This window comes from Elgaria multicarinata, chromosome 9 (assembly GCF_023053635.1).
Source record: "Elgaria multicarinata webbii isolate HBS135686 ecotype San Diego chromosome 9, rElgMul1.1.pri, whole genome shotgun sequence".
Lineage (NCBI taxonomy): Eukaryota > Metazoa > Chordata > Lepidosauria > Squamata > Anguidae > Elgaria > Elgaria multicarinata.
In genome coordinates, this window is record NC_086179.1 from 50,969,249 (window position 1) to 50,984,928 (window position 15,680).

Sequence of the window (15,680 nt, forward strand, 5' to 3'; positions counted from 1 at the left end):
TTTAATAGGTTTCCATTTATATGGGAATCAACACTAGAAAAATCCCAAAAGTAGTATTATTCAAATATGTTGAGAAGCATGATATTTTCTCCTTTTAACTTCCAATACTTTTAATGAGATCTCACATTTGCAGCTCCTTTATGACGGCATTTAAAATGAAAGTATTATACATTCGTCTTAGCTAAAAGTGATCGAATGTGAAAACGCAATGCACTGTAAAAGAAAACAAAAGAAAACCCTTAGCTATGAGTATATCACAGAAAACTATACTCTATACCAAAGAGCAACAACACACCCAACAACCTATAAAGAAAGCAAAGAGATATGCTATAGCCTTAGGAATACACTTCTGCACAAGCCTCATTGAAAGGAATGGGAACTGCACAAGACAAGTTTTGTTCTTTTTGGAAAAGAGTTTTCATTTATTTTCTGAACACCTTCAGTTGCCGGGTGGCCTATGTTGCTTTTCTTTTGTTCTTTATTTTTCTTTTCTTTTCTTTTTATTACATCAAGCAGATGCTCATTACCAGGAGAAATCCACTTTGTGACAATGGCAGACTTAGGACGCCTCAGGGTTTGGGGCCTAAACTTATCCAATGACAATGAGGGGTTGACAGCCACACTGCCTGGAGAAATGTCATTAAGATCAGATGTCATAGGAAACATTGGAAACACAGGAAGCTGCCTCATACTGAGTCACACCAGGGGTCCATCTAGACATTGACTGCAGCTTTCCAGGGTTTCAGGCAGGAATTTGTCCATCCCCATCTGAAGATGCTGGGGATCAAACTTGGACCCTTCTGCATACAAAGCATGTGCTCTACCACTGACCTATAGTCCAGTGTCATCTGCTCAAGGCTATTCTCCTCTCAAATGCTGGCTCTAGGCATTTTACTGCCTGAGGTGAAGGGCAAGATCCCCTGCATCCCTGATCCAAGTACAGAAGCCAACTGGACTCGTAGTTGAATTTCAGTGGGAGCTGGACAGCATCCTCCAATGCACCTGAAGGCTGCAGGCTAGCTTAAGAGATAGAGGTTGTGTCGCACACAGTTATGTTCTCCAACACATCTCCAGCCACCACCAACACCCCCAGCACCTTCCACCTGAGGCGGCCACCTCACTCTGCTTAATAGCAGGGCCAGCTCTCCTCCAAGGCAAGACCGGAGTCAGCTTCCCTGCGTGCTAGACATAAGACTCCAGGGATGTTTCTTATGCTTGCTGGCAAACAAGATTGTGTCCCACAGCTCAGCAGCTCTTTCCTTGTCTCAGTTGCTCTTTCCTTCTACTTTTGGTATGTTTTCCCCCACCCACCGATGTACACAGTTTCGTTCCCATTTCCCTCTAACATACACATTTTTACACATTTTTATTCAGAAAACTGCATCAAAAAATTCTAAGAAGGTGAATACTGAATGATAACTGGGTTTCAGTTTGCATTTTGATCCAGGAAGTGCAATATTACTGCCAGGCACACATCTAAAGGGTCAGTGTTCCACCACAGTGGAGAATGTCTGTTTGCAGGTGATTGTTTTTGTTTCAAAAGGTCTACTATTAAATGTTCTGTTTCGTTCTTTTAACTGTGGTATACTATTGCCTCTTCCCATTCATGGAACATACTTTGCCACACTGGATTTATCTACTATCTTCTAATTTACTATTTTGACACTATCCAGTAGATACACCCTGCATAATTATGAAACAAAGAATTCATTTCATTTTTATTTATTTAAAATTATTATTAGGGCACCCTTAAAGGTACAGTAGCAATGTATAAAATAAAAACCATACAAAAACAGATACAATATTAATCCATTAAATACTTATTCAATAAAGACCCTATATATTCAAAATAAAGGCAAGGTTTTCTTTTAATATTTCTGAAGCTTGGAAAATGCCCCTAATTCCCTTCTCAAGTATACTGACAAACTTGTCTCATTAACCCTAGAAAAATACTTGCATCTTTTATCAAAGGATAATAAGAAAATACTGCCAGTCACGATTTGATTACATACAAAAGAAGGCAAATTAGGGACATCTCCTAAATTCCAGTGATTCTAGCAGAAAATGGTTATGCCTATTAGCCCTCCCTGGATCCCCTGGACCTTAATAATTATAGACCAGTATCAAATCTTCCATTTTTGGGCAAAGTGATAGAGAGGGCAGTTGCCTTCCAACTCCAAGCAGTCTTGGATGATACAGATTTTCTAGACCCATTTCAAACTGGCTTTAGGGCAGGATACGGAGTTGAGACAGCTATGGTCGCCTTAGTGGATGATCTCCGCATGAGCATTGACAGGGGGAGTGTGTCCCTGCTGGTACTTTTGGACCTTTCAGCGGCTTTCGATACCATCGACCATGGTATCCTTCTGGAACGCCTGAGGGGTTTGGGAATCCGGGGCACTGTGCTCCAGTGGTTCCGGTCCTACCTCTCAGGTAGATTCCAGATGGTGATGCTTGGGGATAGTTGCTCCTCCAAAAGGAGCTGTTGTATGGCATACCACAAGGTGCCATCCTATCCCCAATGCAGTTTAACATCTACATGAAACCGCTGGGAGAGATCATCCGGAGGCATGGGGCGGGGTGCTATCAGTATGCTCATGACACCCAAATATATTTCTCTATGCCTTCAATAACAGCATCAGCTAAGGATAGTGTGTCTCCTCTGAATGAGTGCTTGGAGGCAGTAATGGGCTGGATGAGGAAAAACAAACTGAAGCTGAATCCAGACAAAACAGAGGTGCTTGCTGTCAAGGGCTCTCACCTAGGTTTGGAGGTGTGTCAGCTACACTCCCCCTGAAAGGCTGTGTTCGCAGTTTGGGGGTGCTCCTGGATCCGTCGCTCCAAATGACAGCCCAGATAGATGCGACGGCCAGGAGTGCCTACTATCAGCTTCAGCTGAAACGCCAGCTGCGCCCCTTCTTAGAGTCAGAAGACCTAAAGACAGTAGTGCACGCGCTGGTAACCTCAAGGCTTGACTTCTGCAATGCGCTCTACATAGGGCTACCATTGTACCTAGTTCGGAAACTTCAACTAGTTCAAAATATGGCAGCCAGGTTGGTCACCGGTACACCTAGGGGTGACCACATTATACCAACATTAAAATCACTCCACTGGCTGCCAATTAGTTTCCGGGCAAAGTACAAAGTGTTGGTCATCACCTTTAAAGCCCTAAATGGTTTGGGTCCAGGTTACCTGCGGGATCGCCTTCTCCCATACAGTCCTCCCCGCACACTCAGGTCCTCTGGGATGAACTTACATCAGTCAGCTAAAACTAGGCTGGCATCAGTTTCCCAGAGGACCTTTTCTTCTGTCGCCCCCAGATTGTGGAATGGCCTGCCAGAGGAGATTTGTAAAATTAACACTATGTGTGATTTTAAGGCAGCTTTAAAGACTAGCCTTTTCCGGCAGGCCTATCCAGATCAATGTTAAATCATGATTTTTTAAGATGTATTGATTCCTGTTCTAATGTTGTTCCCCGCCTCGATCCAAAGGGAGAGGCGGGTAAGAAATAAATTTATTATTATTATTATTATTATTATTATTATTATTATTATTATCATCATCATCATCACAGGAAGGCATATTTATGTGGATATACAGTCGTTCACAAGTGTATGGACATCATATATAATCCAGAGGAGGTCAGTAAAAAAAGTATTAAGAGGATGATTTAAAGCACTCTTCCCCAACCTCATCCCCTCCAGATGTGCTGGACTACAGCTCCCATTATCCCCACCAGCATGACAATGCTGACTGAGGATAATAGGACTTGTATCACAATACATTTGGAGGGCCCCAGATTGGGGAAGGCTGATTTAAATGTTAAGGGAAAAAGCTTTTTCTATCCCAACAGTGGCCAACTGCGATTATTAGGCAATCAGTAAGTATTAGGGCATGTAAGATGAAGTGTGAGGAAAGAAATTAATTTGCCAGGAGTAAATAGTAAAATGTAACTTCTGTGTGGAATTCAACCATATGGAGGATGCTTCTAGATACTATATATTGACCCTAGAGCTAAAGGATGCTGATTATCTTGTGACAGAAATTTGAAACACTTCATAGTACAGGTCATATACATAACCAAATAGTGATGTTTTTGATCTTTTATATAACATGCACACATATGTGAGGGGGGTCTCTCAAGCCAGTCTCTCTATTACATTACTGTACCACAGCAGCTTGGCACAAAGTCTATGAACTACAGAGAAGTTTTTGTGGGTTCTATTCCTGAACTTACCACCAAACCAGATTTTGATGTCATGCTGTGGCATCCTTGATATTCAGTCTAGGTTAGAGAAAATAAAAGTAGGAGAAAGAGTGCTGCATTGTGTTTTATGTACATAAACATTTAGCTGACTTTAAAACAATCATTTCCTCCTCATGGGATGATTTTACATCTATTCTACTTTAGGTGAACAGTTCAAGACTTAGCTATTCAAGCTTCTTGTGGTTTGTATGGAAAGGCAAGCAACGGCCTTGAACTCTTGGTATTAGATTCCAAATTCTGTTTTCATGGTTCATTATGCACTGCTGGCTATCAGACTTGAGGTTACGCTATTCTACATTTATTTCCTGCTAGAAACTACAGTTTCATAACCACATACATCCTGCTATCAGGCGTCTGATGGCAGTTGATCTCAAGATAGCCTTTTGGGGACTAGAAATGTTTTATTTTATAGAAATATGGAGAAAGATGGGCTATAAAATCCATACAGTACATAAAATATTTGTTAGATTGACAAGAAAAATGGGACCATTACCCAGTTTAGATAGCTGAGCATGCACATCTGTGACATAAATCTGTCAATGTTATAGTATGTAAAAAAGAAAGAAAGGATAGAAACTATCAACATGCAGTGCATATTATTTAGCATTACAAACGCAGGTAAGAATTTGTTTCAAGCTACCATCAAAGTCCATAGGGTAAATTAGTAATGGTGTAGAAGTAAGCAATGATGATGGAGCAACCCTGTAGTTAGAGGGGCTGTATATACTTTAGTATGACCCTCTGTATATACTGGCATCTTATTTGCTTATTTATATTTAATACTTATTAATAGTATCTAAACAGTTCACATATAAACATATTAAAAATCACATTTAAATACACTACTAAAACCAGTTTCAACTACAGTAAGAATACAGATCACATGTGTATTGCTTCCTCCTTTCTTAACTGTTTACAACCAGCAGCCATTCTATCAGGTTGTACTAAGGGAGATGAGAGGGAGAGCAAAAGCATTCCATTTAGCCCTGCTAAAATAATTAATAGCAAATAACAGAAGTAAACAAACAACCAAACTACCAGATAAGCAAACTAAAATTGTTGGAATGGATATCACCAAATTCTTGAGAAATTTCTGGCATCAGACAAAATGAACTATTGGTCTAATCCATCATGCATCTGTTATGCCTACTTTAATTTGGTCTTAATTTGATGGATTATAAATGACAGCCTGTAATATGGTATATTGTGTAATTCTACAAAGAAGATGCCCATGGTGTTTGAATCTATGCCATTCTTCCCTAGTTTGTGGCTATTGGTACTGAGTTTAGATGTTTTTATACTCAAGTTAGCAAAATGGGATACGGAAGGAACAGAAAATAGCAAGGGAATGATTACTGAAGAGGCCATTATTTGATTCATTGCTAAAGTAATAATTACTGCAGGCCAAAATCCACATGCAGGTGAAAAGCATGTATAAAGCTAGATCAGTCTTTTATATTTTTGCAGGGCAGTTCTGAAGGCTGAAGAGATAAAACTTGGTTGGAGGTGACTTGGGGCCTTGCTAGACCCTGCTGGATAAGCCAGCCGGCAGGTGGGGCGACGGCGCGTTAACTTTAGCGCGCGCCGCCCCGCCTCCTAGACAGCCGACGCGCAGGGACGACGGAAGCCCTGCAGCGTCGGCCATTTTTTTGTTTTGTTAAAGGGGCCACGTGCGCCCCGAAGACTGCGGACAAGGTAAGGGTTTTTTAAAAAATTAAGCCCCCTGCCCCCTCTTTCCCCGCCCTCCCTCCCCCTCGTCGCCCTGTGCCAGCCCTCCCTCCCCCTCATCGCCCTGTGCCAGCCCTCCCTCCCCCTCTCCTGTGTCGCCCCCCGGGATCCCCCCCCTGGCCCGATGGGCACAGTGCTCAGCGCTGTGCCCAGTAAGCGAGTAGCCGCAAAAAGCCACGGAAGTCGCTAGACGTTCCGCAGCCCCGGCCTCAGGCCGGAGCTGCGGAAAAGGCGCGCCATAAGCGACTTCGCTTATGGCGCGTTAAGGGAGGCTTCGGTGCGGCCTGGGGCCAGATTCTCCTGTGCGTCATGTGGACGCACAGCAGGGAAACTGGCCCTCAAAGCGTGCTAAGGCCTCGTCTAGCAAGGCCCTTGGTTCTTTGGCAGTGAGCACTGCCACAACAAAAGATGCAAAGAGAACTCCCACTGTTACTCACACAGCTTCTTGCAACTGTAGAACTTTATGATTATTTTGGCCCTTCTAGAATAGCAGATGACATGACAGTATTGTGGCAGTTCAGTGCAAAGCACAATGCATATCAAGAATCTTTCAAGTTCTCTTTATATCTCATGACTAGTTTAGATATTCATTGCCTTCGACAGTTATCGTGACAGAACTCACAAGGACTGCTAGTCCTCTGAGATTCACCATTCCCATAGCTATCTCTGAAAAAAACAGCAAAGTAAAACATTATTCAACGTATTCAGGCTATAGTAAAAAATGGCAAGTAACAACCAACTAAATATATTTGCTTTTCTAAAGTAACACACGGTGAACTTTAATGAATTAACCAAACCCAGCTGCCTCTCAAGCTGTGACCACTGTGTCTGTACGTGATAACTTTGGTTTGTCTGCATTTTGGAATTTTGCTGACAGCTCCCTGAAATCAGTTACTTACTAATCCATGAATGGGAAAGAACTTTCATCTACATGTGTTTCCCCTTAGTATCTGGGTGGCTGAAAGACCATCACCATAGCAAGTTTAGATATGTGCTGCAATCATGAAATAAAACTTGCAAAACATGGCACAAAATATAATGTAATCATTGTTGCCATGCATATCTGCTGACAGATATAATATAAGGCCATCAACATTGTGACCTTCTTTTTTCTTTTTGTAAAATAAACAAAAATGAAAGCATGACTAACTTGTAACTGTACTGCAGGAAAAGAGAATTCAATAAAAGTATTCAATATAACTATGCTCACTTCCCAGAACAAAGACATATTGTTGGCCAAAATGCCTCTCTTTTTAAATTTTTTCATTAATATTAAAGTCCTTTCTTTTCATATTCATCTCCATCCATCTCTAGAAATGTATCTCATGTGTGTGTGTGCGCACACACACAGTTCCATAGATCAAGTATTATTCATCACCTAAATGAACCTGAAATTTAAATAGACCCACTACCTCCAGAACTCTACTTGCCAACAATATTACCAGCCTGGATAGCAAGAGAATAAGCAAGCAGCTCAATGTAGATGAACCTTCACTTCTAAATATGAAACATGTCTTGTGACCCAGTTTGTAAATTTAGAAATTCTTGGGTAGACAAGGAATAGTTTTTAATCTAAGCTAAGTTGTTATGTGTCATTCTTAGAAGAGACTTGTTTATGGGGGCTGAGGGTTAATGAGGTTTCTGCTATTAAGGAAAAATAATGCCTTAATTAAAGCATTTTAGGTACTATATGTGTATTCTGATATATTTATCTTTTGTCATATGCTGATAAGGAAATTTAGTTTGTAGATATGTATTCTTATATTCTTGGATCATAGTATGGTGAACATCTGAGTCTAGAACAGACTATCTGTGTTTACCAAGGGTCAAGTATACTCAGGCATCATAAAGTCATCTCCAAAGGTTAAAAATTATATAGGCAATGTGCTGATGGGTTATTTCATCTACCCTTTTCAGATAACATGCATGACAGAATAAACTCACATGAGTGGAGGAAATGTGGCAGCAGGCCCCACCTCAATCTATGAACATTTATTTGAAGACCTGTAGTCTGTGCACATATAACTATGCATATTTTTCTCTCCAGGGAATCAGGAACCCAGGGTTGTCAATTACATGAAAATAAACTTACACATATTGGCCCAGTTTGCATGTCATGACTACCCAGGGTGAGTGGGAGTGAGGGAGTGAGCTAGCTCCTGGGGCCCCACCTGCTCCTGCTGAGTTAAACAACCCAGAGATCCACCCCTGAATTGTTTATTGCAATGGCCAAACCAAGAATGGTGGGTTATTGGAGGAAACAGAATCTTGGGTTGTTTAGCTCTGCCTGGCTGTAGCAAGAGCAATCGTGAGAACTAACACACTCCCACTTCATTCAAAACCACAGTTGTGTGTGCGTGTGTGTGTCTATGTCATTTGAAAGGTATATATATATCATTATATATGATCTCTTCTGGCAGGCCTACCCAGCCGAATTTTAAAATGTCTGGCTGTTATCTTAATAATGTATTAGTTTTATATGTTTTTAATCAGCTTTATATATTTTATAGTATTTTTATATTTGATGTTGTTCCCTGCTTCGATCCAGAGGAAGAGGCGGGTAAGAAATAAATGTTGTTGTTGTAGTAATAGTAGTAGTAGTAAGAAGCAATCAAACTATCTCCTACCACTTTTGCTTACAAATGAAACCTCACTTCTCAATAAATCTGCAGAGTTGGTAGCTGCAGGCACCCATTGGTGGAACACATACCTATTTGATTAATTTGGCTCACTGGTGGAACATATGCCTGCTTGATTAATTTGCAGGCAAAATACACGTTACTTTTAGTACTTACCATGCAGTACATTGCTCTTTTCCTTACTTAACAGTAAATGCCAGGAACTGGCTTTAACCCTTTGTCCCTCACCCCACCCCATTGTCCTGATCTGGACAAATCACCTGCAATTTGTATAAGAAAAAAAGCCCCAGTTGAAAAGAATGGAGGCTTTTCCTCCTGTGTAAATTGCAGGATGGAGTGGGGAGAATTAAAGTTGCAATACCTCCTGCTAAGGTCTGGATCTTGATCAGGTTCCCACGTGTCCTTTTGAATAAGGAAAATGTACTGACATAGCTATGTGCCATGCATTAAATGTAACATGTTGTTTGGCTGTGAGCATCTCTTTTATGTGATTCCAAAGAAGCATAATAATTAGAAGAGCTTTTACTCACTCTGAGAATGACAATATGAGTAAACATTGGGACAATGAAATCTTTAAGGTTACCTGTTTGCACCTAGTGTAAATGATCATTGTAATCCATAGCATGCAAGTTGGTTGACAAAGGGTTAAGATACTGCTGCTAGGGGATGTCCTCCTGTTACTTTAAGAATGCACTCTTATGATTCCAAGCTGTCCTTTGAGCATGGGAGAAAGTGATGATTTTGCCAAGCGAAGACATAACCCTTTGAAAAGTGCACAATGTTCTCAATGGAGAGCTTGCCATATGCTTGCCTGCCTCTAAAATGACCTACATTGACCAAGGGCCCAGCAAAAGGTAATTACCCTGATTAATGCTTTTACAGTCTACACTCCCTCATACAGAAGCATGACTACAGTGCCAGGTTACATTTTCGCTCCGTTTTATTGGAGCACAAAGAATGGCTCAATAGTTCTACCTTACATCCCAGTAAATCAAGATAAATGTGAACGATATTTTTTTACCACGCATCCTTCCAGTTAGAGTTAATAAATTAAATTCGTCTACCTGATTCAGAAATGTAGTTAAAACCATGTAAAGAATTTTATTGATCATATGACCTTTAGGAAAAAACTTACATCTCAGATGTGGCAATGATTCTTAATTTAATTGAAATACGATGTATTTTCAATCAGTTGAAATTTAGTAAGAATACTATATTTTTACATTCATGTACAAATTAAGATATACCATCTACAATGATATGATGATGAAGGAGCAATTTCATTGGTGCACCTATTTCTTTAAACTGCCCACAATGGCAAGTTAATGTAGTGTGCTGGTTCCCTTGTTCTTGGAGAGTTTTTTTTTAAAAAATATATAACTCCAAGCATCAGGGTACTCATCCATCTTTCAGTTCCTGTATTCCTGAATATGTACCAAACTGATTCTAGCAAAATGTCCAGCTCCTGATACAGTCAAGTGCTTTCTAGGCAACGACCCTAGCACCAAATAGTAGCAAAGTGCTCCGAAGGCTAACTACTTGATATTTTCACAATCTCTAAAAGAGAACCCACAGTGCCATATTGAACAGATATTATATTTTTTAAATGTACAATTAAATTTGATATCAAATTTATATACGCATTAATCAGCTTTATGAAAATTCAAGACAATAATTATAAACATTTTTTCATGGTGAACATGATCATGCTGTTAATGTGCAATTATTACATGGTTAATTTCAAATGGTATTTTTAATCAGTAGCTAAGGAAAGAGAGTTTCAAAATATTAAATATAAGACCAGTCAACATAAGGATACCATAACCAACCAACATGGAACTTGCTAAACTATTATACATTCCAGAAATTCTTGTTCACATCTAGTTATTAGTAACTAGAGTGTTTCTCATGTTTTGCCTCTGTCCTGATGATTGCTTAGCACTTCTGGGCATTGGTGAAGTCTGGGTTACAGAGTTCTGCTAGGGTTTGAGAGTTTACCAGGGTTTTGTGCAAGGTAGGTTTCTCAGGAAGGCAAGAACAGGACTAGCTTTACAAGCTCCCAAAGCTCTTATCCAGGCTTGAGCCCAGAAAGTTCACCACCTTGGCCGGATCTACACTACTGCTATTAAGCACTTTATAACAGTTTTGACCACGGTATATGGAGTGTGTCCTGGACCCCAATAGTTGTCAAAACTGTTGTAAAGCGCTTTGAAGCAGTAGTGTAGATCTGGCCCTTGTCTATACAGATCACATTTCACTGTCTTTCACATAAATAAATAAGACTAAGTTTAAACTACCAGACAAATAGGTGTTTGTTTTATTTCCATCACATTTCATATTGTAATACATTTGCTAGGATGACCAACTGTCAGGATTTCCCTGGAATTGTTCAGTTTTTTATTCTATCCTGGGTGTCAGGGGGGACCTTCTATAATTTTCTATAATGTCCTGGAATGACACACACTCCCCTTTAAGGCCAACATTAGGGGAAAGTGTGTCATTCTCAGACGTTATAGAAAAAGGCCCAATTGGAGCAGTGGCGGGGGGGATATGACACACTTTCCCCTCCTCTGTTCCAATCTCAGCCGCCATTACCATGGCAGGGGGAATGGCAGGCTTTCCAGAGACCACAGAAAGTGCGCTCCCCCCAGGGGTGTCCTCTTTTTTTAGGGTGGCCATATGGACAGGGCTCCTACATCTTTAACAGTTGTATACAAAAGGGAATTTCAGCAGGTGTCCTTTGTATGTATGCAGCACCTGGTGGAATTCCCTCTTCATCACAACAATTAAACCTGCAGGAGTGTAGCTAGAGTGACCAGATACAAAAGAGGGCAGGGCTCCCGCAGCTTGAACGGTTGTGATGAAGAGCGAATTTCACCAGGTGCTGCATGCATACAATGACATCTGCTGAAATTCCCTTTTCTCTACACCTGTTAAAGACACGGGAGCCCTGTCCTCCTTTCCACATGGTCACCCTATCTTTTTTGGTTTCCCAAATATGGTCACCCTATACATTTCTAAAAGAAGGCTATGTACAGAACCGAATTACTATGATACATCAAAGAACTTTTGCGTATGATTTGAAGCCTCATTGGGAAGTGTGTAACAGTTGCCAATGATTTCACTGTGGGTTGGATCTCAATAGCTAATATTCAAAATTGGTGAAAAGCTCGTAAGAAAATCCTCTTTATTTAACCCCTTGCCCTTTAAAAGCACTAAAAGGGAGCTAAGCATGTAATTAAGAAAAAGAACATATTCAATCAAATATATATGTCAAGCGTGTGCAGCTTTGTTATAATCATAAATTATGTTAAAATAACATGCTCTATAAAATGCATTCTTTGTCTATGCCTATAAAAGCCCGATCATCTAAGTGCTATGTTAGGTATTGACCCATTCATGTCAATAGAATTCTGCCTAAACTATTTAGCTAAATAGTGTCTGGTTTGTATTCATTGCGGAAAGTTTGAACTGCCTAAATGGTTTTTGCTTTCCTAAATGGACGTTTCCTTTCACCTTTACTCGAAGAGTTTTACATTTATGCAACAATCTGAATAGTACTTCCCCATCTATAATCAGTCTCTGAATAATCCCATACGTTGCAACAGTTAGAGTCAGCTGAACTTTAGCTATAAATCTTCTAGTGTTCACCTGGAACATTTAACAATGCAATTATTTTGCTTGCAGATCGAAGAAGAAAGAGGTAGTATTCTCATTCACGTGGTTCCAGCTTCAGGAAGCCTGATACTAGAGTGGCTACACATGCTCCCAAGTCATGCCTGGGAAACTACTAGCCTGAGTTTGCCTATATGGCTTTGACTTCTGTTGCTGCATTTCATTCCAACTTGTCTGCCTATCTCCCTTGCCTGCTGTCTCCATGCACCCTGTTTCACGGTTGTTTGTACAAATATCACCTTTGAGTTTGCCAAATAGGTTTCTGTTTTGGAGATCCTTAGCTGTGATATTTTGATCTTCTGGCACACTGTTCCTCAAGTCCAGATCCTATCCCGACCTCAAACCCTGCTAATACTTAGCCCAACATTAACAATGATATAGCAGTCATTTACCAGGCCAGAATTCCCTTTTTTACCATCTATCAACCTTCTATACATCATATTCAATAGAGTAACAGATAAATGGCTGTATATACAATAATATAAGCAAACAGTGTTCAGTATATCTTTATGTATTATTCAAGAAGGTATGTTCCGTTATATTTTAAGACCTGTAATAATGCTTTTTGTTTTTTTAAAAAAAAACATTTGTGTTCAATGAAATAATGTGGTAATATCCATGAGCTCTTTTTGGTTCTGCTATCTATATGACAGTCATCTTATTCTATGTAAGGCAGCCCACAGCTCATAGTAACCTGCTGAAGCCCTAGCTGCCTCTCCCACATTTCCATTCCTGCACCTCTCTTACTGTACCTCTATTCCCGTGGGGCCAAAAATAACAATCTAGCTTTCCATACTCTCTCAAGAATAACATTACCATTGAGTATGGAAGGCTGGAGTGTCTTTTGCCACTCTAGTTCACTTTACTCCATCATTTTTCTCTCAGTAAGATGGGCTAGAGCAACTACTTCTCCTCTTTGAGTAGGGAGATTAAAGCCTTCCCCAAGATCCTGATGAAGTCCCTCCACCCATGGTGGGGAGGTAAGAGGTAGCGGTGTGTGTGTGTGTGTGTGTGAGAGAGAGAGACAGAGAGAGAGTTTGTGGATGAGGGAGGGGGCACTCTGGGAAGGGGAAGAATATACCCTATCCTGTAATTTTCACACACCAAACATTATAAGAGGAAGATATTGCTTTTCTTTCAAGAAAAGGCTATACTCCTACTTCTTCTTTACTCAGGTTGATTTCCCCAGGATGACTTCCCACCCTCTGGTAATATTGCAAGAATTCTATCCATCAAGTAGTGATTTCCCCACACTACTCCATGTCATTGCTAATTGTCAGTGATAACAACTCATATGTTATAGACTTAAAATAAAGCTGTTAATCTGAAGTAACTGAATCAATATATCAGTTAACACGTACAATCCTATGCACACTTACACTGGAGTCAGTCTAATTGAATTTAGATTTACTTCTAAGTAATGTATTTCCATGCAGTTAAGATTGTACACTTAAATTCTCACTTTGGTTATTTGGAACATCTTTGCTACAAAATAAAAGCAAAAGAAGTGCAGATTTTAACAAAGCAATATTCTGACCTACCTGGACTGCATATCTTGCTGTGTTTTGGGCTGGCCGATCTCAGTGGGAGGCGGAGAATGAGAGACGTGCTGTTGTAGCTCTACCAAAGACTGATAGTATTGTTGCTGTTGGTGTTGTTGCTGTTTATAACGAGACAAACTGAAAAACAGCCCTAAAATGGCTTTCAAATTTCCATTCCTTATTTCTGGAAGAAAAGAAAAAAAGGAAATGAAAATATATATAAAATACACACTTTCACTTTTGTCTTCACAGTTGTGCATAATGGACGTTACATATATTTTCAGGTTAACAAGTGTGCTAAAGTTTGATCCTGTGTCACTTTGGAACCAGTTTCATGGAAGAATCCTGCATCTAATATTTTTTCCTCATGTGAAGTCCTCACTGGTTACCTGCTCAAAGATTATCCACCGGAAATATTTAACAACGTCGAAATGTTGACAGCATACCATTCCTACTGAAGGCCTAATGCAGGAATGGCCTACATTTCCTATCAGTCCTGCCCAGCATAGCTGAAATATCTGGAGGCCTACAAGTTGCACACCTTGGTCTAATGGATTCTGGATCATTCGGGTGGGCTATGATAAACTAATTTAAATATAACATTTCCTTATCCTGTTGTTAAACTGATATTGTGCCTATTACTAGTTTTTTGGGTTCTGAATCCCTCAGAGTTCATTAAGAAAACAGCCAATGTCAAAAAGGACAAAATGATAATTATTATTTTAGTTATAATTAGCCTAAATTAATTTAAAATGTCTAGGTCCAGGCTATAAGCTCCTAGGTTAGCTTATAAAATAGAAAATAAGCGTGAAAGAATGAATAGTAAAACAAAAAACCCAGCTGCCAAAATAAGGTGTATCCATGTGCATGTTAGCATGTTTAAAAATATAGCCAAGAAATAAAAAACACTTTACTTTTAACGTTGTAGAAATTTTAAAAAAATCATTTTTCTGAATATAAAGCTTGAAAAACATCAGATGCCCTTGCTAGAGTAGGCTGTTATTATACTTTTACTCTTTCCAGCATTCTGGATCATTCAAAACTGACTGTGCAATACACAGCATATTTATTTATTTATATTTCAGCCGAGACTTTTCTTTTTTAACAATGCAAAATCACTTAATGGCTATAGACAGTTTTGTTTGGTTATTAGATTATATACCTGATATTTATGGCCCTGATCTAGTAACTCTATTCTCTACTCTTCAGACACAGCTGCTATATATAAGCAGCTTGGGCAGTAAAGTTGTATGGAAAAGTGTGAGCAGCAGCCATATAATCTATTTGGCACATAAGCCTGCTTTGTAGCCATGTTTCTAGAGCACTTTGACAACAATTAAGATGATTAATTGTGCACATATCTTTCCACCCAACAGGTGTACACAATTGGTGCAAAGTTTTGAGCATCTACACACAAGGGCTGATGGTTTAGACATGTGGGATCATGCAGAAGCATGGTAACACCTCTGATGTATTCAACACAACGGGACTATTTACACAAACTTGAAATTCAAATCCAGCATCACGAACCTTATTCACTACCACCACTGGCAAATTAGTGAAACAGTTTCTTCTGTTGCTGCTGCTGCTTTAATAAACCCATTTTCCCCCAGATCAACTAGGCAGTTTCTAATCCAGCTGATAAGAGTGGTCCAGGCATAGTGTGTGTCAGAAAATTAGCAATTGTTCCAAGCAGCTGTTTTTTGGGGGGGGGAGGGGTGGATTAGGTATGTAGAGATTTTGTGAAATGCATTCTGTCTGTGTTTTGCAGATTGTGTTTCCTTGTTCATTCATTTACAGAATCAGATTTTTTTAAGGGATATATGAGAA

The 15,680-nt window shown here is 39.7% G+C and overlaps 1 protein-coding gene across 2 annotated transcripts in view; it reads right to left on the bottom strand.

The window, feature by feature from the left end:
* The window catches only part of NAV3 (neuron navigator 3), a 277,390-nt gene that overhangs the window by 174,062 nt on the left and 87,648 nt on the right, over nt 1-15,680 (bottom strand). For both annotated transcript variants that reach the window (XM_063133851.1, XM_063133852.1), the window contains exon 5: nt 13,851-14,034. In XM_063133851.1, coding sequence (XP_062989921.1) covers nt 13,851-14,034 — 184 coding nt within the window. The remainder of the gene's footprint in view (nt 1-13,850; nt 14,035-15,680) is intronic.